General features: G+C 41.7%; 1 protein-coding gene across 1 annotated transcript in view; it reads left to right on the top strand.

The window, feature by feature from the left end:
* The first annotated feature begins 4986 nt into the window (after window positions 1-4986).
* LOC114667584 (zinc finger protein 850-like) overlaps window positions 4987-26443 on the top strand; it is a 68910-nt gene continuing 47453 nt past the window's right edge. The window contains exons 1-3 of the mRNA XM_051934254.1: window positions 4987-5181; window positions 15030-15406; window positions 16909-17834. Of these exons, the coding sequence (XP_051790214.1) occupies window positions 15067-15406; window positions 16909-17834 (1266 nt within the window). The 5' untranslated portion in view covers window positions 4987-5181; window positions 15030-15066. The remainder of the gene's footprint in view (window positions 5182-15029; window positions 15407-16908; window positions 17835-26443) is intronic.

The following is a 26443-nucleotide window of genomic DNA, read 5'->3' as shown; positions in this document are numbered from 1 at the left end:
CAAATCTGGGTACAAGGAGGAGGTGCAGTTTAAAGTTTAATGTGACATCAACTAAAACACCAAACTCCATCAGTATGGCTGACATCTGACTGACCGGTGAGTCCTCGTCTTCAGACATTCAAAGTGAATTCATTCTGAAGTGAAGGACCCTTTGAGTGACCAATGGATGGTGAGTGGACAACACTCCAGTCCCATCTGTCACTCTCTGCTCCTACACATAGTCACTATTCAAGAGCTCTCGATACGGAGTCTGTTTAGCGCCTTTCAGTTGTGATGATCCAGCAGGACCACATGCCTGTCCTACTTAACAGGTGACATTCAATGATACTTGGGGGCCTCAGTAGTTTTTAGGTTGTCAGCCTGAAGGACATGTGACTGTGAATCAACAGTGACCCCTGCTGGTCAGTCTGTATTTGTAGGTATGAGGTGTCACCGCCCCTCATTATGACACACACACACACACACACACACCTGATTGGCTACTCAAAACCAATAATAATGGAGACCCTGACAGCCACACTCGCCCTGCATTCTCCTCCCAGAAATTCAATCACAGAGGTGCTGCCCACTCCCAACCCACCCATTCTGTAAAATTAATTTCACCCTAATCTACATAAACAAAGAGGACCTGAGCTTGTGGGGACATCAAGTGACCAATTGAGGGTACTGGCCAGTAGTCACATGGTGTCAAATGGCAGATTGTTACACTGGAGTGAAGATCAAGCCCAAACCCTGGACAGAGGGTCTCAGTGAAGGAGGTGTTGAACCAGTGCAGGAGGGTCAGTGTGTGAGATGCTATAAAATGACAGAAAGCCAGCAGGCCAGTCCAGATACACACTTATGCTGGGGCTGTAGGGGGCATTGATTACAGTCTCCTGGTTATTGTGATACACAGAGTACTTGGAATAAAACCGACACAAACACCAGGACTTGTCATTGTTTCCAAGGCTACACTCCCTGCCAAGTCCTTTATATGTGACTCCAATCACCACGAAGTGTCCACCTCCACCTCCCAATAACAGCAAATCCCAGTCAGAGCCTCTCTTCACAGAACTTGTTCCCAGCTTTCAAATCTCTCAGGATAATCAGGATATTTGGCTTTTGTCCACTCATGTGTCACCTTCTTGTTTCCTTTAGACAGACGGAGGGCACTGTGTGCTGTGTTGATGTCCAGTGTGAGGGGACAGAAGTCTGAAAGGATAGAAAAGAAAACGAGTGAGGAAACCTGGGAGTGTGTAACGAGACTGGGGGCGGAGCACAACACAGACAATTAACAAGAACCAATCAGGAGCTGCACTGACGAGACACTAATAGTAAAGAGCTCATCTGATTGGACATAATCTGTGGGGATTTAAAATAAAATTCTGGAATCACTTTGCACACACACACACATTATATATACATATACAGTATACACACACACACACACACACACACACACACACACACAGTGCATCCAGAAAGTATTCACAGCGCATCACTTTTTCCACATTTTGTTATGTTACAGCCTTATTCCAAAATGGATTAAATTCATTTTTTTCCCTCAGAATTCTACACACAACTCCCCATAATGACAACGTGAAAAAAGTTTACTTGAGGCTTTTGCAAATTTATTAAAAATAAAAACATTGAGAAAGCACATGTACATAAGTATTCACAGCCTTTGCCATGAAGCTCAAAACTGAGCTCAGGTGCATCCTGTTTCCCCTGATCATCCTTGAGATGTTTCTGCAGCTTAATTGGAGTCCACCTGTGGTAAATTCAGTTGACTGGACATGATTTGGAAAGGCACATACCTGTCTATATAAGGTCCCACAGTTGACAGTTCATGTCAGAGCACAAACCAAGCATGAAGTCAAAGGAATTGTCTGTAGACCTCCGAGACAGGATTGTCTCAAGGCACAAATCTGGGGAAGGTTACAGAAAAATTTCTGCTGCTTTGAAGGTCCCAATGAGCACAGGGGCCTCCATCATCCGTAAGTGGAAGAAGTTCGAAACCACCAGGACTCTTCCTAGAGCTGGCCGGCTATCTAAACTGAGCGCTCGGGGGAGAAGGGCCTTAGTCAGGGAGGTGACCAAGACCCCGATGGTCACTCTGTCAGAGCTCCAGAGGTCCTCTGTTTAGAGAGGAGAGCCTTCCAGAAGGACAACCATCTCTGCAGCAATCCACCAATCAGGCCTGTATGGTAGAGTGGCCAGACGGAAGCCACTCCTTAGTAAAAGGCACATGGCAGCCCACCTGGAGTTTGCCAAAAGGCACCTGAAGGACTCTCAGACCATGAGAAAGAAAATTCTCTGGTCTGATGAGACAAAGATTGAACTCTTTGGTGTGAATGCCAGGCGTCACGTTTGGAGGAAACCAGGTACCGCTCATCACCAGGCCAATACCATCCCTACAGTGAAGCATGGTGGTGGCAGCATCATGCTGTGGGGATGTTTTTCAGCGGCAGGAACTGGGAGACTAGTCAGGATAAAGGGAAAGATGACTGCAGCAATGTACAGAGACATCCTGGATGAAAACCTGCTCCAGAGCGCTCTTGACCTCAGACTGGGGCGACGGTTCATCTTTCAGCAGGACAACGACCCTAAGCACACAGCCAAGATATCAAAGGAGTGGCTTCAGGACAACTCTGTGAATGTCCTTAAGTGGCCCAGCCAGAGCCCAGACTTGAATTTGATTGAACATCTCTGGAGAGATCTTAAAATGGCTGTGCACCGACGCTTCCCATCCAACCTGATGGAGCTTGAGAGGTGTTGCAAAGAGGAATGGGCGAAACTGGCCAAGGATAGGTGTGCCAAGCTTGTGGCATCATATTCAAAAAGACTTGAGGCTGTAATTGCTGCCAAAGGTGCATCGACAAAGTATTGAGCAAAGGCTGTGAATACTTATGTACATGGGATTTCTCAGTTTTTTTATTTTTAATAAATTTGCAAAAATCTCAAGTAAACTTTTTTCACGTTGTCATTATGGGGTGTTGTGTGTAGAATTCTGAGGAAAAAAATGAATTTAATCCATTTTGGAATAAGGCTGTAACATAACAAAATGTGGAAAAAGTGATGCGCTGTGAATACTTTCCGGATGCACTGTATATATATATATATATATATATATATATATATATATATATATATATATATATATATATATATATATATACACACACACACACCAGGTAGGGGATGGAGAAGTGACTGCCGGGTCGATCCAGGGAGAGGGAAGAACAGCGCGGAGGACTGACATCGGGGTATGATTGACAGTAATGGGAGAAAAGGGGGTGGACCCTGAATGGATGGGCGGAGGACAGAGGGAATGATTTTTTTTTAGATGGTTCAAGTGAGAGGGGCTGGGGGACATGGAGGTGGCGATACATGTGAAATCAGTGTTTTTTTTGGGGTCCACTAACGATGTCTCTCAGGCCCCTGAGATCCATGACAGGTGTAAATAGTTCAAGTTTAAAATCGTTCATTTTTGCATTTACAATCGTGTTTTTTTTCTGTTCTAGTATGCTATTCTGCGATCACTTTTTCGTCCTTCTGTATTTCTTTCTTTATATTATATATATTTATATTGGACGAAAGAACACAACAAAGCTGAAGTTGCCTACTTTATTCACATTTTCTGTTCCACTTGAAATCGTTGAAACATTAAGGGTTTTTTTTTTGTCATATTGCTGTCAAATGTGGTAGCAGATGGGGGCTTTGAGTGCGTTTGAGTTTTCCATCCGTTCATTTTCTAACCCGCTGAATTCGAACACAGGGTCACGGGGGTCTGCTTTAGCCAATCCCAGCCAACACAGGACGCAAGGCAGGAACCAATCCCGGGCAGGGCGCCAACCCACCGCAGGACAGACACACACACACACACTATGGCCAATTTAGAATCGCCAATCCACCTAACCGAACTGTGGGAGGAAACCCAGGCAGACACGGGGAGAACATGCAAAGTCCACGCAGGGAGGACCCGGGAAGCGAGCCCGGGTCTCCTTACTACGAGGCAGCAGCGCTACCTCTGCGCCGCCCCAGTGGGTATTTTATTCTCTTAAAAAAATCAAATATCAAAGCGCCGCAACAATATGAAACTGCCTCCTCCTTGACATGAAAAAACTGGGCAGTCAAACAGAAATACCGAGAGAAGAAATGGCGGAGAGTCTGGGCGCTTTGAACGTGGAAAGGGATACAACAGCATGAAGTGAACGGAGCCGCAGACGGAGGAGAATAAATGGTGAGTACCGCAGGACTTTGAGTACAGGGACATTCGTTCGAGCAGAGTCCTCAAGGCTTAAATGCAGAAAGTCGCTTTCTGTAACAATCAAATGATGAGAATGAAAAACCCCACACCCATAAAGCGACGCCCTAAACTCGAATCACTTACCTTTGCCTGATATTTTTAAAGTCAGCTCTCACAACTGCAGCCTACAATTTTATAGAAAGCTATCGCAGCTGTGAAGTTAACTTTTCGGCGCCTATATGACGTCACAGAGACGTCGTTCATCACAGCAAGCAGTGAAACTTTACACGATGGGTATTTATCCGGCAGCACGGTGGCGCAGTCGTTGCACTGCTGCCTCGCAGTAAGGAGGCCCGGGTTTGCTTCCTGGGTCCCCCCTGCGTGGAGTTTGCATGTTCTCCCCGTGTCTGCATGGGTTTCCTCCCACAGTCCAAAGACATGCAGGTTAGGTGCATTGGTGATCCTAAATTGTCCCTAGTGTGTGGGGTGTGCGTGCCCTGCCCGGGGTTTGTTTCCTGCCTTGCGACCTGTGTTGGCTGGGATTGGGTCCAGCACACCCCCGTGACCCTGTAGTTAGGCTATAGCGGGTTGGATAATGGATGGATGGATGGTATTTCTCTTTTCATCAGCCCGCCAACGGCAACCTTTCTGTTTTAAGGTCAAATAATATTTTCACATGGATTACACTTTTATACCTCCTGCGTCAATTTCATATTCATATTCCTAATCAATCGTTCATAGTTTTAAAGGAGAACACAGATTGAAAGACTGGCGGCGCGCAGCTTCAGAGCGCGCAAACGCGCGTGCACGTAATCGACAGGCTGCAAGACTTACTGTGTGACGTCAACAAGTGCGACGAAAACAGCCGTCGGCGTGCGCTTTGTGTCTCCAGACTTAGCCGTAAACAAAACGGTGGTCTCATGCTATTGAGTGAGTCGGCTTTATCACATCAGGTAAGCGATCCGAGATCGTGTCCCAGACTTTATGGATGTGGGATTTTTCTTTTGCTTCAGTCACAGTTACGCGACTTGAATCTCAGGGAAGCGGAGAATTAAGATCTCTGAACGAATTAATGTCATGCCAGTCTGCGGCTCGCTGCCCTTCACAATGTTGATTCGTATTTCTCCTACCGATTCTTATACATTCTATGCTGTTTATTAATCTCTAGACCGATTCGGTAAGGGCGTACATACCGTGAACTAAAGAAGAAGACGACTCCAGACAGTAATGGCACCTGGATTTTTGGATTTCATGTATATTATTTAAGAGAGTAAAGCAGTTATAGTAACGTGCTGTTCAAATTGCAGCCATTGTGTTTAATGAATAATTAAAGCAAAAATCGGACATTTTTTCCGATTTGAGGTTTATTGCTTATTTTCCTGTTGAGTTGTGAGAGGTTTATTTGAATTCTTTCAGTTATGAATATATCCTAACTACAGGGTCACGGGGGTCTGCTGGAGCCAAGCCCAGCCAACACACGGCGCAAGGCAGGAAACAAACCCCGGGCAGGTCGCCAGCCCACCGCAGGACACACACACCAAGCACAATTTAGAAACGCAAATGCACCTAACCTGCATGTCTTTGGACTGTGGGGGGAAACCGGAGTACCCGGAGGAAACCCAGGCAGACACAGGGAGAACATGCAAACTCCACGCAGAGAAGACCCGGGAAGTTTACCCAGGTCTCCTAACTGCGAGGCAGTTACAATTACAAGTTATGTAAATATTTTACACGTTTAAAGAGTGTATAACATAAAAAATAAATAAAAATAAAACACGGGGTACTAATAGATTTTATAATGTAGTTTAAATTACTAGTGGTTGAAAATCCTTAACAAACAAATAGATTTTCTGAACTGTTTGTTTTGGTGGCATCACAAACTTGTTACTATAGTTGTGTTATTTCATCTATCAGAAGTATCCTACTCTATTGGACCCTTGAGTAAAGCCCTTAACCAGAAAAATGCTCCAGGGATGCTGTACAAAGACCGACCCTCTAAACTTCATGCAAAAAGACAATTTCCCCTCTGTGATTAATAAAGTAAATAAAAAAAAATACTGATGATAAAATCTATGCACACAAACTACATAAATGACAGTGTCCCTGTGAGTGAGTCTCATTTTATACATTATTACTTGTATCATATGTTTAATTGTATATAGTACTTATCTTACATAAATGATGCATTATCAAAATGTAATGGTATGTACCAATTTTGAAAGTGATCTGCCTAGAAGTTTTTTTTTTCCCGAAGTCTAATAAAGAATCTCTCCCAAAAGAGCTGACACACAATAATTAATAAATAAATACAAATAAGTAGCCAATAGATTTTGTAGTGCCTTTGCAGAACATACACACAAATATTGCTTATAGTGAAAAACTCGACTGATTTCATTAACTGAATTTTGTCAGTGCAATGTTTTAAACAGCAATTTTCTCACTTTGCTGTTGATTCAAAATAACTTGCAAACCTCTAAGAATAAGGCCCAGATTGAATGGCAGTGTTTCTTTTGTTAAGCTGACAATTGAAACATTGCTGGAGGTTAAATCAGTTTTATGAACTAATAAGTGCCTTATACAATTATTATACTTCGTCCTCATCATGTTAGCTCCATTTATAGATGATAAACTATTTCATGTAAAAAATCAGAATTCACTTTATTGGCCAGGTACACGAATGTGTACTAGAAATTTGTCTTGATAGACCTGGTGCAACATATGAGGACAACACATAATATAAAAAATAAATATAGAGTTAGAAGATAAACTATAAATATGATGCAGTATATAAGGGTAAAACGAACAAAAAAGAAAAAAAGTAGGATTTAAACATCCAAGCAGTCTAGTGTGCAGGTATAGATGGATACTGAGTAGAAGCTCCTAAGATGATTAGTCAAAATAGTGGCCCGTGTTTAGGTGACATGTTCTTTGAGCTTTCACTGCCAGAGAGAAGTGTTTTGAACAGACGATGCCCTGGGTGAGTCGGGTCAGCAATGATCTTTGTATCCCTCTTCTTTAGGACTTCAGTGTGTGGTAAGCTACAGCTTATGTTCCTTTGACGGGCTTTGATGATGCACTGAACATCAGTCTCAGCCTGAACAGAGGCGGCACCAAACCAGACAGTTACACTTGATGTCAGAATGGACATGATAATGACTGTGTAGAACTGGACTAAAATTGCTTGAGGGAGAATGAATTTCCTCAGTTGACGCAAAAAGAACATTCTCTGATGGGCTTTCTTAATAATACAAGTGATGGTATTGTCTCACTTAAGGTTTTGTCAGCGCAGTGCCCAGAAACTGAAATGATTCTGCCATCCCAATGGCTAAACCATTTGTAGCAGGTGATAGGTGAGCAGATGTCAGTTTGCTGAAAGCTATGATCATCTCCTGAGTTTGGTGAATGTTGAGGTCCAAATTATTATGGCGGCACCACAATGTCAGATGTTCCACCTCTTGTCTGTATATGGACTCATCATTGTTTGAAATGAGGCCAATTAGTGTGATGTTATCCACAAATGTAAGAAGTTTGACAGAAATGTCCAATGATTTGATTTCCTTTAATTAAAGAAAAAAAAATTCTGGAATAGAGTCCCATTGAATTTAACTTTCTCTTTATTGAAGAGAGATTTTAAAATTTTGGACAAAACTCAGAATAGATAATCATATGATGATTCTTACCTAATAGCTGGTGTACCAGTAAAATAAGATAACTTATCTAATTTACCAGGACAATCAGTTCACAGCCCCAGAGAGAAAAAAGCAGTATGGAAAAGAATTGTCTGTTTAGTAAAAATCAACTCATCAAAACTTGTTTATTAAGGGCAGTCAGTTTTTTGGGTTTTTTTTGTTTTTTTTTTTTGCAGAAAATGTAACCCAACAACTTTGCTAAAAATGGGAATTTACTAGAAGGATTTTTAAGAAACGTTTTGCTGTAGCTAATCTTAATGGCTTGATTTGAAGGGGCAAGTCAATGACATTTATTACTCCTGCGGAGATCCTGTTTTAAGCACAACCTTTATAAATTTGAGGCGTCTGGTTTACAAAATTAAAAAGAATTGTGACCACATTTTCATATCATTCTAACTTCATCAGTGGTTTCCTGCGACGTTTTTTGACATTATTGAACATTCCTGCCTTAGTGTGCACTGCTGTCTCTCTACTGCAGATAACTATCTTATATATACAGTAGATATCTACGTGTGGAAGTGTGTGTGTCTGTCCGGCCCGGAAGTGAGAGGTGGAGTCGGGGTAAAGGGCTATGCCACTGAGGAAACCGAAACTCGCTTAGTGGGTAATACAGAAACGAGGCGAGCGCGTCGGCAAGACGAATCCTCCTAGAAGAGAGATGCCCAGAGTAGTTCCTTTCAATTACCTGACGTCTCTAAATTTCAGTTTTTTTTTTCTGATGATTTCAATAGTTTCTAGAACCCCAGGCTTTTTACAGCACGGGCTTACACAGCTATTATAGTAATAATTGTAAAAGTGTCACACTTATCATCTTCCTTTACAGCAAGTAATGGATAAAATAATTGACAAATCTGGAAAACTGCCAGGGCTCTTGTCATTTCAAGTAGCTTAAAAAGTAAAATCATCTCACGTGAGATGGTGTTACAATGCATTTCACACAAGTTGCCAGCATCAGATCGACACGGGGAAGGAGAACATGTAGAGCGGCACCTTGTGGACAGAGCGAGTTTCTGAGGAATTAATACAGCGCTGAGAGGCGACTCCCTCACAACATGTTCACAGGTAAGGCAGACCTGACGATGTGTGCAAATGCGAGAAGAAACACTCGGCCTGTGCTACGTGAAGGTATTGCTACACCTCCAAGACTGCGCCATGCCGAAGCTGGAAGGACTCCTGGAGTGTGGGACTTGACAATGAATGAGGGGTTGTTTGTTATGAATCCCCTGATTTGAGTCCAGCTAAACTAAATTACTGGTGTATGTATTGAATCAAATACACACAGTGGGTTGATGGGAGATTCATAGAATTTTTTTTCCCAAAATGTTGCCTCATGACATACTGACAGTTTTGACAATGTATGCACACTTTGCGCCGAACTAAATCAGTGAGTGTATAACAGTGGTCTCAAACTCATCATGTTTTCCCGTGTAAACATGACTAAATAAAGAAACCTAAACCTAAACCTAAACTCTAGTCCTGGAGGGCCGCTGTGGCTTCAGGTTGGTGACCAGTTTTTGCTGCTAGTTAACTCCTTTTCTTTTCATTTTAATCAATTTTGTTTTTATAAAGCCTCACAGTTAGGAGACCTTGGTTCGCTTCCCGGGTCCTCCCTGCATGGAGTTTGCATGTTCTCCCCGTGTCTGCGTGGGTTTCCTCCCATAGTCCAAAGACATGCAGGTTAGGTGGATTGGCGATTCTAAATTGGCCCTAGTGCGTGCTTGGTGTGTGTGTGTGTGTCCTGTGGTGGGTTGGCACCCTGCCCGGGATTGTTTCCTGCCTTGTGCCCTGTGTTGGCTGGGATTGGCTCCAGCAGACCTCCGTGACCCTGTGTTCGGATTCAGCGGGTTGGAAAATGGATGGATGGATGTTTTTATAAAATGTGTTCCTCTGAATTGCTTCATTTCTTTCTTTAAGTGGCACCCAAAGAGAAATGAAATGTGAAGTGAGTCAACTAACAGAAGGCCAACTAAAAGAATGTGAATTTTCCAGCTGACAAAGACCAGAAGCTTTTAGCAGATGAACTGAATAACTTTTTTTGCCAGATTTGAAACAAGTGATTTCAGCACCCAAAGTACAGAAATAAAGAAGATGCCTTATAAAAACACCAGGGATTCTGCTGTGATGGGGTTCAGTTTAACTGAAGTGGAGAAAGGCTTGTGGCAGGCCAAAACAAACAGTGCAGTGGGACCAGACGGCACATATGGGGGGTATTTTTCGTACATCGCTTAAATCATCTGAGATCAGGTGCCTCATCTTGGATAAGTTAATGCCGATGACACTCATCCGGGATAGGTCGGTTTTTCAAACGCAGCCATGTAGTAGATTAGTCGAGCTGGATCTAATGAATGCGTGCGCCCGCGCTGAGTGAAAAGCCCATATATATTGAGTCTAGAAAGCATGATCAGCAAGTCTTTGATAGGCTGTAACAAAATGATGAAAGAACGGGCACATTTTTTTTTTTTCACACACACAGCACTTTTATTCAAAGGACATGAAGAATTTCAAGATTTAATATGCACAAGGGGTAACACTGCAAAAGCAGCCCAGACCAGAAAAGACGGCTGGCAAAAAGTGGCCGACAAATTAAACGCTAAGTAGTGTACATTGTACTTAGTGAATGCAGCGTTTCATTTCCTATGTGTCAGATTAATTATTATTTAATATGTCATAATTCCAGATCAAATGTGAGCACAAGGAGAACATGGGAACAGGTTAAAGTGAAGTACAAGAATATACTTCAAACTGGTCAATATTGGTATATAACTATTTAAAGAATTGTTGACATAATCATATTTAATATAAAAAACATTAATTTTAAAGCTAATAAGAAGGCAGACAAGCAAAAAAAAGGTGGAGGTCCACGTGGTCCAGACCTAACCCCTGCAGAAGAGTTGGCTCTCCAGCAAAATGCCCATCGCCCTGTTTCTGAGGACATTCCAGGGGGAAGCTCCTCCTCAGAACCAGTGGCAGGATGCAGTGGTCACTTCATTTCAGGTAAAGGATGGTCATTGCATATATTTGTCCTCAATGTGTGCCATAGGTATGTTCCATATAGCCCTCTTTTTTGTTGGGTGAGTTGCAGGGAATGTCATATCCCTAGAACTTGTGTCTGACCAACGAGATATTGACGAAGGTCAAATATTTGATGAAGACAATGTGTCTGATTATTCATCAGGAGGAGAGGTACATTTTCCAAATAATGTTTGATCAAACTCCACTCTGATCAGTCCCATGTGCCCCAATCACATTTGGAAATCCTGGTAATGAGAATGTTAGGCTTATTGAGATTCTTCATGGAACTGTGGGTGTTTTTGCCTGTGTATTACCTACCTGCAATGGCATGAAACGCCTCTTTTATTGTCTGCACACGCAGGTGTCCAGGCAACACTATGAAAACCCAAAGGAAATCTTTCAGAGCCAAACAGACTTTACGAATTGCCTGGCAAACTGCACTTTTAGTTAGATTTTCCGCATCGCCTACAGTATATAAAAAAGTGCCGCTTGTAAAAAGCCTCAAAGCAATGCATACTGTCTGTGTGGTTGTGAGAGCCCGACTTCACCGAGTTTGACTTTGAATATAAGGTGGTAATAAATCTTTGAAATACAATATTCCCCCTCGGCTAAAGCGGTATCTTTCGAAAAGAATTTCTTCCGGGAGCAATAAAGGATCTTGCCGATCGCGCAAAACCCTCTCCAATATGAAATTCTCTTCTTATAATTTGCGCACCAATATCAATTGGTCGCTCATTCATGAACGGCGAAGCCATGACTGGATGACTTCCACGCACCGTCACTGATTACGTGTGTAAACTAATCCTTGTTTACGTAGAACAAACCTGCTCCGAGCAGGTTTGAGGATTAGGATGTGTTGCTATGACAACACTTCCAGCAAGAGTTTCAAAAAACCGACAGATCCAGGATCAGGCCAAATTGTCAACAATTACATCCGGCTAAGCGAGTAATCCACGTACGAAAAATACCCCCCAGGTCGGCTCTTAAAGTCCTGCTCTAAGCAGCTCTCTCCAGTTTTTCATTTGCTTTTTAACTGGTCTCTGACCTGTGGTATTGTACCTAATCTGTGGAAACAATCAATCATTACCCCTGTATCTAAGGTTTCTAGGTCAAGCTGTTTAAATGACTACAGACCAGTGGCACTCACCTCTATCCCAATGAAATGCTTTGAACATTTGGTGAAAAACATTTTAATGACAGAGACAAAGACTTTTCAAGACAATAATCAATTTGCTTATTGTGCAAACAGAAGTGTGGAAGATGCTCTGCTTGTTATCTTACATCAAATCTACACCTTTCTTGATCAGCCTGGTTCATATGTCAGAGCACTGTTTTTGGATTTTTCTTCAGCGTTCAATACTATACAGCCTCATATACTGATTGGGAAATTGAACAGTATCAATGTAAACCCATTTGTTACACTATGGATTCAGAACTTTCTTTTAAACCGTTCACAGACAGTTAAAGTTCAGGACACTTTTTCTATACTATAGAGAATCTATAGCCATTCATTGAAACACAGGAAGTCCGCAGGGCTGTGTCTTATCACCATTACTGTTCACTCTGTACACAAGTGACCTGAGACAGAACAATGACCACTGCTCCATTATCAAGTATGCGGATGACACCATGATCATAGGACGCTTATCTGGGGAGGATGAAAGCCACTATCTAAATCAAGTGGACTGGATAGTAAACTGGTGCAATAAAAACTTTCTCACTCTGAATGTAAAAAAGACCAAAGAAATGATACTAGATTTTAAGAGACAGAAATCTGTATGTTCAACTATTGTAGTTCTGGGAGAGGAGGTAGAAATAGTGACTGAATATAAATACTTAGGAACTTACCTAGATAACAATCTTGACTGGAATACAAATACAAAAAAAAATATTTTCTAAATGCAACCACTGCTTATTTCTCCTCCATAATCTCAAACTATTTAAAGTAGACAAGGACCTCATGTTGTCCTTCTATCGCAGTCTGATCCAGTCTGTGATCACTTTCAGTTTCATTGCCTGGTTTAATAGTCTGACAAATCAAAACTCAAAAAAGCTCCAGCAGATTACAAAGTATGCAGCTAAAGTTATTGGGGCTGCTTTAGATGATTTGACTAGTGTGTGTCAGAGGGCAATGCTAAAGAAACTGGAAATCATCTCAACTGATGACAGACATCCATTACATGTAGAACTAAAGTTCAGTAAGTCAGGAAGGATAGTCGCTTTGAAAACCCACACAAATCGCTCCAGAAACTCCTTTCTTCCTAGTGCCATATGACTTTTCAATAAGAAATATTGGAGATGGGTGGCACTGTGGCGCAGTGGTAGCGCTGCTGCCTCGCAGTTAGGATATCCGGGTTCGCTTCCCGGGTTCTTCTTGTATGGAGTTTGCATGTTCTCCCCATGTCTGCGTGGGTTTCCTCCGGGCGCTCTGGTTTCCTCCCACAGTTCAAAGACATGCAGGTTAGGAGGATTGGCGATTCTAAATTGGCCCTAGTGTGTGCTTGGTGTGTGGGTGTGTTTGTGTGTGTCCTGCGGTGGGTTGGCACCCTGCCCAGGATTGGTTCCTGCCTTGTGCCCAGTGTTGGCTGGGATTGACTCCAGCAGACCCCGTGACCCTGTGTTTGGATTCAGCGGGTTGGAAAATGGATGGAATATCGGAGATAATGATTAAGGTTTTGATATATATCCTGTAACCCTTTTTTTTTTTTGGTGTAAATATGTATTATCTAACTGCCTTACCTTAACCTTTCTTGTTTCTATTTGTCTTGTTTTATTTCATTCTGTCTGTTATTAGATGCAACTGAGAAGGCAAATTTCATGTTTTCTTGTGTAAACATGACTAAATAAAGAAACCTTAAACCTTAAGTCAGGGCCTCAGACTCCAGACCAAACTTTCATGGAGCAGTACAGCAGTAGCTCTGCAAGTAACCATACCGGTTTTATGGAGTACAAACCCATCAGTTGTACAAAATGTCCTCCAGTTGTTGAATGCTGTCATAGATAACACAGGTTGGCTGGCATCCCATTCAGGGTGGATGGTTCCTTACCAGGCCAGGAGGCCTTTATAGTGGAAGGAGAAGGATGGGCAGGTTGATTAGTGCTGCATTTCCTGGTGAGGAGGCCATTATAAACAAGAGATGGAAGAGTTGTGTTCCTCCAGTACACTGGGTGGCAGTATCTTTCTGGTATAGCTGCCGATGTGACACCCAAAGAGCTGCATGGGAGATGTAGTGTTAGTGTGCAGTCCTTTTGGGGAGCTACTGGAGCCAGACATTCCTATCATGGGAAGGTTCTATCTGACCCGGAAATGCTTCCTGGGTGCAATGTGGTAGCACCAGAAGTACTTCAGGGTCTATTATAGACTGAGCTTCTCCACTTTAGCTGGGGAGTCATAGTCAGATGAAGCTCACCTGAAGCTTCAGAGAAGGGAAGAATGATATTGTTGGAGTGGAGTGTGTGTAAGGTATTTCTGAAAATAAATTCACGTATTTGCACCTGGAACAGTGTCTGTAAAGTTGTGTTAAGAGTTTGGGGCTGTGTGATGCCCCCTAGTAGCTACAGTGTGTAACTCTCCTTTGATTGCTTGTTGCTCTTTGAGGTAGAATACCAACTCCTCTTCATGCCTGCCGTGTTGAATACATTACATTGGCTGCTTTTATTTTATTGTATCGGTCAGTTCTCTTACGCCACATATTGTAATCTTTACCTTGATACATGATACTGGGCTTTCATGCTAAAATCCCCATGCTGTTCCCACTAAGTTGTCATAGAAATTCATTAATCACTTCTTAAGTTAAAATAACACGTGAAGCAAATCCAGAGGCCTGCCATTCAGCACTTTTACTTTTAAAGACAATACATGTAAGCTAAGTAGTGTATACTGGGCGGGCCACAGCTATGTGAGGTGGTCCTCCACAAGCCTGAAGGACCTTCACTCCACACTTACTAGTCTGGTATGGAGAATATGCTGTAGTGTGAATGCTGTAAGATGTCTGACCAGGCATAACATTAATGGAGAGAGTGCTGTGAAAAGGAAATCTGATAAATTTATAGATGTGGTTTATATGTATTGACGTAATTAAATCCTGTTCTATCAACAGTAAAGAAGAAGCAGCTGACATTTAGTGTAACTCCAAGATGGATGTGAAAGAGGAGACGTCTGAGGCCGGCATAAATTCCATGGAGACAAAGGCAGTAAATATTAAGGATGAGGAGGACGGTGAATGGGAGTCTGCCCACCCTAACCAGGAGAGTCAGTGCATTAAGAATGAGGATCATGAACTGGTAACTCTGGGCATTAAAGAAGAGGCCGAGGAGACGTCTGTCAGCATTGAGACACACAGACAAAAAAGTATGGAGTGTGTTCACCTCAAGTTGACATCTGAATCATTACAGTCTGACACAACAGGGACTGAGGAAGTGTCATCTGTTACAACTCAGGAAGGTCAGCCGTCACCTACACCTCAGTCTGGAGAACGTAAGTGTGAAATAAAAATGTGTGATATTTGATACTTAATGGTGAAAAGGGGGGGGGGGGGGGATTTTTCAGTGAATTAGAGACATAGCAAGTGCAGATATAAACTGTTATTGGGCAGTGTGAGAGCTTCTTTGTGTTCATTAAAGTAACACCAGCGCCTGGGATTTAATTGTGAAAGAACTCAAATCCCATTATTAGACTGTCCAATGTGCATTTATGACATTGTAGAATGTCTGGAAGCTTGGCTCTGAGATGACCTTGTCTATTCATTTTGACCACAGACCCCCCTAGAGTTGTACTTCCTCTAAATTTGTTGACTGGAGTTTTGGATTTCTACTCCTCTGTTGCCCACTAGGCGAATCTTTATTACTAGTTAGAGGGAGAGTGTCATGATCTGCTTGTGTTAACCATTCGGGTTAGTTTGGTAATAATATATATATATATATATCTGCATGGATGAAATAGTTTTACTGTCAAATAATGCAAAGAGTACGCGACACGTGTTTCGCCCTAATTCTGGGCTCATCAGGCGTACGCACTCACTGCACTCCCCTATTGGGGAACCGAACCTCAGACGTCAGCGGCGAAGCCTCTAATGTTGCGCCACGGCATGTGGTTCGTTCATTTGACAGCATGTAGATCGGGGTTATTACATTCATGGTATTCGTAGTCTGAATCACAATCTGATTGTATGGGTGGTTACCTACCAGGTAACGCTTGCGGTTGGTCAGCAAGTCGGCTAACATCTGCCATGTACATGCTGTCAAATGAACAAACCACACACCGTGGCACAACGTTAGAGGCTTTGCCTCTGGTGCTGACGTCCGAGGTTCGGTTCCCCGAGAGGGGAGTGCAGTGAGTGTGTACGCCCGATGAGCCCAGAATTAGGGCGAAACACGTGTTGCATACTCTTTGTATTATTTGACAGTAAAACTATTTCATCCATTCTATGATCTGCTTCCTCGCAACTGAAAGAGGACACCGTGGCGGATGTTAGCCGACTTGCTGACCAACCCCAACCACAAGCGTTACCTGGTAGGTAACCACCCATACAATCAGATTGTGATTCAGACTACGAATACCATGAATATATATATATATATATATATATATATATATATATATATATATATATATATTATATACATACATATACATACATATACATACAAGGTTGAATAATATTTTAAGGGTGTAATGTCCAAATGATTGTAATTTAGTTATCAAAATATGACCAAAAATCATTTGTTTCTGTCTAATCTATTTAGTTTACTGTTTCAGCATCTTGACTCCAGTCATTATGTCAATGTGGTAAATATTTATAATACAGAAGAAGATATGATCAAATTGAGGTTCCTTTCATGTGCAGTTTATGTTTTATGATTGCTTATAAATGTTTGTTCATAATTTCAATAGAATTTATTTAACTTTATGACTCAATGTCAATAAAAGGGCAGTGGATTGAAAATAACATTTTATTTTTCCTTTTAAACCTTATACAGTTGGCAAACCTGAGAAGCCGTATTGCTGCTTGGAATGTGGTAAAGGATTCTGTTACAGAAGTACTCTTCAGAGCCACCAAAGAATTCACACAGGAGAGAAGCCATATTGCTGTTCTGAGTGTGGCAGGCGATTTGCTCAAATGAGTAGTCTTAAGATACACTCTGCAGTTCACACAGGGGAGAAGCTACATTGCTGTTCTGAATGTGGGAAACGATTCTCACGAACCAGCGATCTTCAGCGCCACAAGCGAATAATTCACACGGGAGAGAAGTCGTATTGTTCTGAATGTGGCAAGCAATTTTCTGACAGGAGTACCCTTCAGATCCACACAAGAATTCACACAGGAGAGAAGCCATATTGCTGTAATGAGTGTGGCAAGCAATTCTCTGACCGGAGTACTCTTCAGAACCACACAAGAATTCACACTGGAGAGAAGCCATATGGCTGTTTTGAATGTGGCAAACAGTTTTCACACAAGGGCAATCTTCAGAAACATGTTAGAATTCACACTGGAGAGAAGGCATATTGTTGTTCTGAATGTGGCAAACAATTCTCTCAAAAGAGTAGTCTTCAAAAACACATTAGAATTCACACCGGAGAGAAACCATATTGCTGCTCAGATTGTGGCAAACGCTTCTCTGTAAAGAGTAGTCTTCAAAAACACACAAGAATTCACACTGGCGAGAAGCCATATTGCTGTAATGAATGTGGCAAACGATTCTCACTATTAAACAATCTTAAGAGCCACAAAATAATTCACACAAGTGAGAAGCCATATTGCTGTTCTGAATGTGGCAAACGATTTACACGCCTGAGTAGTCTGAAGAGACACAGTTTACATAGGAGAGAAAGAGAAGAAGTAAGTTGTCAGGCGAAGAAGGAAGGAGGTGTCATTGTGCCAAATATATATGTAATCTCCTCAATTTAAAAGTACTAATAGTATGAAAAAGCGCCTAAGAAAGTAATTAATTGTGCCTGCATGTCTCACATGTTAATAAGGTGCCTATCTCTTCACTTGTCAGTAGGGTAGGTGAGAGATAAAGAGACCTCCAATATGGTGACAGTTCTGATAGACGATACTGGTGACCCAACCACAGTGGAACAGACAAGACCACAATAATGCAACTCGAGCAGGACCTTAAGAGGACAGGATAGAGTCCAGTGGTCAGTTGAAGTTAAAGAGGAGATAACATTCTGTTACTTTTAAGTGTAACAAATCCCTACTGAAGTATATGCCAGGAGAGCTTCCACAAAAATTAAATCCAGAAAAGTAATCCCCACATCCAAATTAAGATAATGGAAACAAACTTAAGAGCACTAATCAGAATAATTAAAGATAGCAAATAAGTTAAGAGAAATAAAAAACCTAAATGCACAGTAAAAGTCCAGACACAGAAGCAATAAGAATAAGTTGAAAATAGAAGGGTATAGAAGCATACAGTTGTATGATCATATATCATAGCATATGTGATAACATATGAAAAATTTATGAATTGTACCTATGGTTCAGAGCCATCCATAATGTTTGGGCCAAAGACACATCTTTCCTTGACTTCCCTTTCTTCTCCTGCTAAAAAACTGGACCAGTCACCCGATTTTAATCCAACTGAGCAGGGTTTCCATATCCTGAAGAGAAAACTTAAAGGGACAAGCCACCCAGACGAGCAGGAGCTGAAGATGGCTGCTTTAGTGGCTTGGCAGAGCATCACCAGAGAGGAGCCTCAGCACCTGCTGATGTTTATGAATCGCAGACTTGAAGCAGTCATTGCATGCAAGTGGTATGTGACAAAGTCCTAAATACGACGACGGTTTTAATAGACCCGCCATTGCTGTGTCCCAAACCTTGTGGTGCTCTGAAATGTGGGGACCAATGGAAAAAAAATATTGTCATTCCTACATGGTGTCATTTCTACATGGAAACACTGTGGTGCCCTCAAATGGTGGGAGCCGATAGAAAAAGTGTTGTGTGACTGAAATGTCTGCAAATCCCCTTAAATGAAAGTATGCAAGGTGAACTTTAATCACATCTGAATTATCTGATTTGTAAGATTTTGTGGAACAGCGGAGAGAAATCATGGAGAAATGTGTCATTGTCCCAATCATTATGGAGAGTACTGTACAGAAGCCTTAAACTGATACTTCATAGCAGGAAGTTTTCTTTTTGTGTGTATTTGTGTATGTTACCATTTTTTTCTTAACTGTTTATGTGAACTGTTTTTGCTTTGAATTTTACTAAACTTTTTAAGAAATGAAATGGCTTGGCCTGTGAACTTTGTGTGTGTGTGTCATGCTTAATGCTTGAATCTTTCCAGCAGCCTCATTTTGGAACTATTTTGGAAACCCTCAACAAACATGGCTACACTGTAGTCAGAAAACTACCAGACCAAGTCAGCTTATATAACAGAAATAACAGAAGATACCAAATATAAAAGGACTGTGATACACAAGGTACGGTGCCTTATTTTTTCACTTACTTGTGTGATTGTATGTGTTTGAATTCTGAACTGACAACCACCAATGTAAGGAGCTGTTTTAAGTCGTGTGTGCTGACACTCTTTTTAGGCTAACATGACAGGCGTTTGGCTTACGCTGTTGTCATCTTATATAACCTTGCATTTGTGAAGGAGCTGTTGCTGTGTAGAGGCTTCTAATGTGCAATGGCTGATAATCACAGAGCCAACTGGTAGTCCGTCCACTGAGATAAGGTGTGATCACGACTTTGCTATGTGTAGTAATGTAATGTCAATAGAAATTCTGGCAGAAAGTGACCCGGATTTTGATCAACTACATGAGCGTTACAAAGCCATAAACCAAATGTCTATTCAGCTTTCTGGCATTTTGAAAAGCGTTGAATGTTTAACCACTTACACACCAGCGGGACACCGCCATATTTTTAGTTGTTTGTGTATGTTACAGATAAACCCACAAGTCAATCAAAATCAGCCATGGTGTTTTTACACACTCAAGTGAGTGTTTCAAATAAATCATAAGTTTCTATGTTGCCCGCTCTCTTTCATTAGTGAAATATGCAATTTAAAAATGTAACCGCTTGCTATGTACTTTTCTTTAATGGGTTCAACCAACTGACAATGATCTGAGAGTACAGAAAAGGGGAGTGATCTGTTTTTTTCCCCAATTTGAAATGTATCTCTAGCATTCTGTAACTTCTGTAGGACTTCCTCAACCATATGTTTTCTTTTTTGAAGAAGAGGAGGCCATTTTCCTAATACAAACTTCAAGCCTTATTGCACATCCATCAAACAATCCCCTGCTCTCTCGCAGAAGCTGTGTGCATGATGGCAGGTAAAGATGAGATGTCCCACATTCGGTTTATTTCCTAACTTTTACATCCAGGTGTGACACAGAATATGAATGACCAATCATAGATGACACCATTGGATTGCACTGAACCTCGGCTATCAATGAGTCGTTCACTGTACGTGGCTCAGTGTAGGTGGGGTCTTTGGTAAAGCAGATTCACTCAGCTGTGAGGTGCTGCTCGCCTCTGCATTAATGTTTGTGTGACCGACCTTCCTTGGGTTGGCTTAGATGTTGGTCGTTGATAAAGAAACGCAGCAGAGCGGATTGGCATGGTGAATACTTTGTGGAGTTTATTGCCAGTTAACTGACACACACAAACCCCACTACAAGCATCCCAGGGAGAAAAAACAGAGTATGCCCCCTTTTCTATGGCATCCCAGATGGGGACAAAATACTCTCAGTAGGGAGCCTCATGCAATTAAAGAAATGTAACTTGCTTTCTGAACTTGGCTTTCTGAACTCGAACTTTCGAGTGCCACCACGCTGTATCACTCCATCAATTTTATTTTCTTGCTTATACCACTGCCTAAGCCAACAAATAGTATGTTTTTTCTTGCTTTGCTTCCACTTGGCATTTGCAGAAATACTTTTTTTTTCATGGACTTGTGCTATTGTCTTTTAACAAAACACTAGAAAAGGGACTATTTATATTGATTTGCATATTAAAATATGCAAAATTCTGGGAGGAGTCAGGGAGGGGCTGTAAGTGTGTGCACATTCATTGGGATTTGTATGAGGGAAGTGTGTGGAACTTGGCGTACGCACAGATTTATGCATCTGGATTTTATTTTCTGCGTACGTACATTTTCATTTTTCTCTGTGCGCCATGTTTTTAGTGTGAAGTCTACGCACAGTGTTACACATAAAGCCCCAGGTCTGGATTGGCCGTGCTCTTCACTAATCCAGCTCAACGATGTGTACCATATCCGTCTCCATTGGACTGATTCCCTGTAATTTCAGATAAAGGACCCCAAACCCATCTGCCAACATGCATTAAACAGCAGAAGGTTTATGAATTCTCATTTATGCTGATGTTTTGATTGTAAACTTTACACTTTTTAATCTCTCCCACTGTGCATGTTTTTGGTTGCCTTTATATAAGAACTTGGATAAAGATGGCTACTAACTCAATAGCAATAATAAATTAAACAGGCCACCTCCTCAACTCCTATTCAAACTGTCTCACTTGGTTTCAATGTATGCTCTGCCAGAATAAAAGAAACTGGTGATTTCAAATTCTCATTGGAGATTTATCTCCAATTGTGAGCAGCTTCCACTTTGACCAGAAGCCTTTTACTGACCGGCCTGCATCAGAGACTACAGTCTGGTCCCACTTGGTCCCCATGCAGGATTACACACGTTGAGGCGGGCACTTGACCTGTGTGCTCTTTACCACCATTATATTGAAAAACTGGTCTGCTCATCCTGTGACTTCATATCAGATCTTCAAATCTACTTGGCACCAGAAAAGTTCATCATTTAAAGTTAAGGCAAAGCCATAAGATGGAATTGACAGAAGGTCCAAGTGAATTTGGCCCAACTTTTAATAAAAAAATAATTAGAAAAGTAAAACAAAATCTGAAAAGATTGGCAGGGCATGAGTGACCTTTGTATCTCCAGAACATTCCTGCAAACTTAAACTAGAAGTGTAACGGGCATGGCGTGGAAGAAAAGGGGGTCCCGGGGAGATCCCTTAACTGACCTTTAGGATTCCCTGAAAGCTCTAAAAAACAACACTGTTAGTCATCTACAAGGTGTTATGAGAAAGGATTGTAACAGCTGGCGAGTGGGATGGCATGGCATGGCTGCTCTCTGCACAGATTTTATGGACCAGGCAGGGAATAACATTTGAGTGGCAGCAGCCAGTGCAGCATGCCAGCAAACATGCCCTTTGATGAGCCTTGAGAGAATTGAAAAGAAATGTTAGCAGTGGCTGTGGTCTAAATGGTGATGAAGTGAGTGGCAGTAGACAGCAGAAAGTGACATGGATTGCTGATGGCGACTTGTGCTCACATGCCCTGCTTCTGTGATCTGTGCCCTTTAACTAAAGAGGGTACACCTCAATCCACATGTTGGCACAGCCACTTTAATATCACACATCAGTGTCATCAGGTGTGCATGTGTCAGTGGCTGCTGATGTGTGATGCTGCTCAGCAGTACGTGGTAGTGTGGTATCTGTGTGTGATGTTATTCATGTGCTTCAGATATTCAAGTCCTAACTGACAGCCTTCTACAGAGCTGCCGGTAAGACTTCAGCATTCAGAGAACACTGGAGCACTAACAGGTACCCCTAAATATCATGAGGGAACTGCACGCTGGACTTGCACATTTTTGATTTTTTTTATAGACATTTTAATTAATGCTTATTATTAATAAAAATAGATATCCTTTGAAACAATTTTTGAATGGTTTCATCTTTTGTGCTTACCATCAAAGATGGTCCTGACTCCAACTGACCAGCAGTTCAACTTTACTCATTACCAGACTGATGTTTAATTTTGAGATCACTTCTTTATTTGAATTTTACTCAAATCTAATTGGCCTACTGCAGGTGGCTCACTTTGGATTTATGGAGCAAGGGGGGGGAAAAAACAAGAAGAGAAGAAATCCTTCTGACAGGGTTAAGAACAGGACTCGTCGTGTTTTTAATTAGTTCCAGTATCTTATTGGAAAGCATCCTTCATTAATGGGTAGGCACTGTGATCGATGTGGAACACGAGAGCATGCAAACTCCTGAAGGGCGTAGCAAAGGAAAGAGGATTAAAGCAAAAGTGAGTGTCATTATGAACAATGCTGCACATCCTCTCTCTGACACAACAACACTGAGGACTTTGAGTCAACAAGTCATTCAGCAGAAGTGTGTCAAGAAACACTAATGAGGCTCCTATATACTGTATACATACAGTATATAACGAAAACATATTGTGACGGACGGCCAGGGGAACAGACATGGACTGAAAAGTACCTTCCCTGGGATGCTAGATGGCTGCCCCCCTGGGTGGCAGTGGTGCCTTGGATTCCCACAGGGCTCCATGGAAGATGGAGTTCTCTATGACCTTGTTGGGATCAAGGGGTGCCATCGGGGGGCACTGCAGTGGTTCCTGAGCCCATGTGGGCAGGTTTTCTGCCACATCCAGAAGTGCAGACGGAAATGGGTCATCAAACACCTGGAGCACTTCCGGTGTTTATATATTATATAAATATAATACCTATTTAAGTATTTATTTATTTAAGGAGTTTCTGTAACAAACCAAATCTCCCCCAGGAACAAATACATTTTTTTTTATCTATTTTTGTACAGGGTGAGCCAAAATGAAGTACCACATTTCTCAAGGTCATTGTGCGAGGTAGAGGCACCCAAGTGGGTTGAATTGGGGGGTCCTTTGATAGGTGATCCTTTGTAGTTTTCAGTTGGCACATGCCTTGGACTTGTGTGCACCATGCTTTCTCTGTCGACGTGCTCTTCAAAAACAATGAATCCATCATCACTACGCAATGCGTTTTCTGAACGCACTTCAGCATTCCTCCTAATGGTGACGTCCCAAATCAGAAAACAATTCTTCAGTGGGTGGCTAAATTCAGAGAGATGGGTACAACATTGAACAGAAAATCTCCAGGCCGTCCTCGGACTGTACGGATGCCTGAAAACACCCAAGCTATAAGGGCATCCATTTTGCAGTCTCCTAGACGTTCTGCGCACTTTTGCCTTAGTCATTTCCAACACGTCTTTGAGGAGGATTTTGCATAAGGACCTCAATTTCCATCCATACAAAATGATGGTAGTGCAGGAACTCATTGAGGGAGACAAGGAGAGCCATAGAGTTGTGCACAAACATTCTGGAAACCGTTCATCGAGATGCTATCGTCATGTGAAGCGATGAGGCACATTTCCATTTGAATGGTTGCGTAAATAAGCTAAACTTTCACTACTGGGCTGAAACCAACCCTCGTGAACTTCATCAGAGACCCCTGCACAGTGAGTGTGTTACAGTTTGGTGCACTGTTGCAGAATTTGGCCCTTACTGTTTCAAGGAGGGGGGAGCAATGGTCACAGTCACTTTAGAATATTACATTGAAATGCTAGAGAACATTTTGCGGCCCCAACTGGAAGAAATGGATGTGGTGGATGCCTGGTATTTCAACAGGATGGAGCAACAGCTCATATGGCGCGGAGATCCATGCAAGTTTTGCAGCAGATGTTTTCGGGGAAGCTGATCTCCCTGTACAGCGATGTCGGATGGCCTTCACATTTGCCAGATCTCACTCCATGCGGTCAATTCTTATGGGGCTCTCTCAAGTTGAAGGTATACACACACCGACCTCAAAACCTTGAAGCCCTCAAGGACGCTATTCGCCATGAAATCTGAGATATTCCCCTTGAAATGGCCGAACGGGTTGTGAGAGCGTTCATAAATTGTCTCGAAGAGTGTATCGCTAATGATGGCCACCATCTTGAAGACATCATTTTTAAAACAGTGAAAAACATCTATTTTGTACACCTTTTTATCTTGTAGTGTTGTTTGTAGAATAAATGTTTGAAATGCGGTACTTCTTTCTGGCTCACCCTGTATAAATCACATAAAGAAGAAAGAAACTAACTTCAGGCATCAATGCACACATTGGGGGTTAATGGTCTTACTTTAAAAAATAAATTAGCTAGGCATATAAATTTAGCTTATATCACAGAATCGTTTTTCATTATTTACAATTTCAATGGCATTAAAGGGTTATTTAGTTTTAATCTAAAAAGAATATTTCTTGTTTCTCTCCATCTGTACCTGTTGTGATGTGAAATATTGCATACAAGTTGATAAATATTTTGTATGTCTTTATTTGTAACTTAGACAAAGCAATGTAATATTAGTGTTACGTTATTGAAAATAACAGCAATGGTTTGATGGTTTCCAGCCCTCTTTGTAATTTTACGACAGGGTTGGTGGAAATGCCTCAAACCAGATTGGCAAGTGTTTCTCTGCAGGACTCTCACAATCAACCCCCACACAAAGCCAGGCTGCCTAAGTGCCAAGCTTTACCTTAACAAATGGTTTGGAGGGCAGGTGTGAGGGTATTCTGCCCCCCCATTGGTCTGAAGTATGGCTGTTTGGATCTGGAATGTATCAGAAGCTTTTAAGTACCACAGCACCCTATTGGCTCTAGGAGTTGGACAGAAAACCTATAAATTTGCTTGCTTTACCCAGCACGCTCCCTCTCTCTTACCAAACTGATGAAAGGCCATCTCACACACCATGAACTGTAAAGGACAACACACTGAAGAGCACAGCTCGGCAGCCATATTGAGACAGGCATGCGGCCTGTTCTGAAGAAAGCTGACCACAAATGAGGCCTTAACTAGAGACATTTTAAGTAACTAACAAGTCTGTGTGCCACCTGGAACTACACATCACCACTTTATCAGGTTGTATGGTTGCTAATATTCACTTTGCTTATTGTTATTATCTATGAATATTATCAATAATACATTATTTAAATTGTAACTTAACACCTGCTTGTCTTTTACTGCACCTAATTGCCTGAAGTTATAGATGTAGAAGGGAAGGTGGGGAGAAGTTATAAAGTACAATACCTTATAAACAGTGGTGTGTCTGGGTGATTTGAGGCATTCTGACAAAGGCTACATATTAATAATACAAAAGGGGAAAGTAGAGTAATAGATTATTCTACCAAGACAAAACAATACCACACTCATAATGCACCAGAAGTGGTCTGCCAACCCCCATAAAATAATAGAAGGCGGAGAAAGTTTAAAGAAAAAATAAATTATGGACTCCTTTCCTGCCATGTGTAGACATTTTGTTGTGGTTGTTCTGGTAGTACGATGGCCACTTTGCTTATTACAATGACAATTTTGGCAATTGCAAACCTAAAGACGCCACACATACATTAAAAAAAACCACACAAAAAAACTCTGTGCTTCATGGCGCACGTAACGTGTGGATCTTAAACTGCAGGAATGAAGAAACAGGAAAGGACATTGGGGTGGTATTGGCAATCGGCTTTCTCTACAGTAAGTTCTTAGGTGGAGAAAATACAGTAATGTGCATGATGGGGGAGTTATGATGCACATACCTGTGAAAATAAGCAACATGTCACCTTTTTTTAATAAAACACACTTTGCCTCCTCAGTGATGAGAAGGAGAGGCTTGAATAGAATGGATGAGACTCGTGTGCAGGGACAGGTCAGATTGTGTCAGT

This window comes from Erpetoichthys calabaricus, chromosome 1 (assembly GCF_900747795.2).
Source record: "Erpetoichthys calabaricus chromosome 1, fErpCal1.3, whole genome shotgun sequence".
Taxonomy (NCBI): Eukaryota; Metazoa; Chordata; class Cladistia; order Polypteriformes; family Polypteridae; genus Erpetoichthys; species Erpetoichthys calabaricus.
Note: the sequence above shows the minus strand (reverse complement) of the source record. Positions and strands in the feature narration are given on the sequence as shown.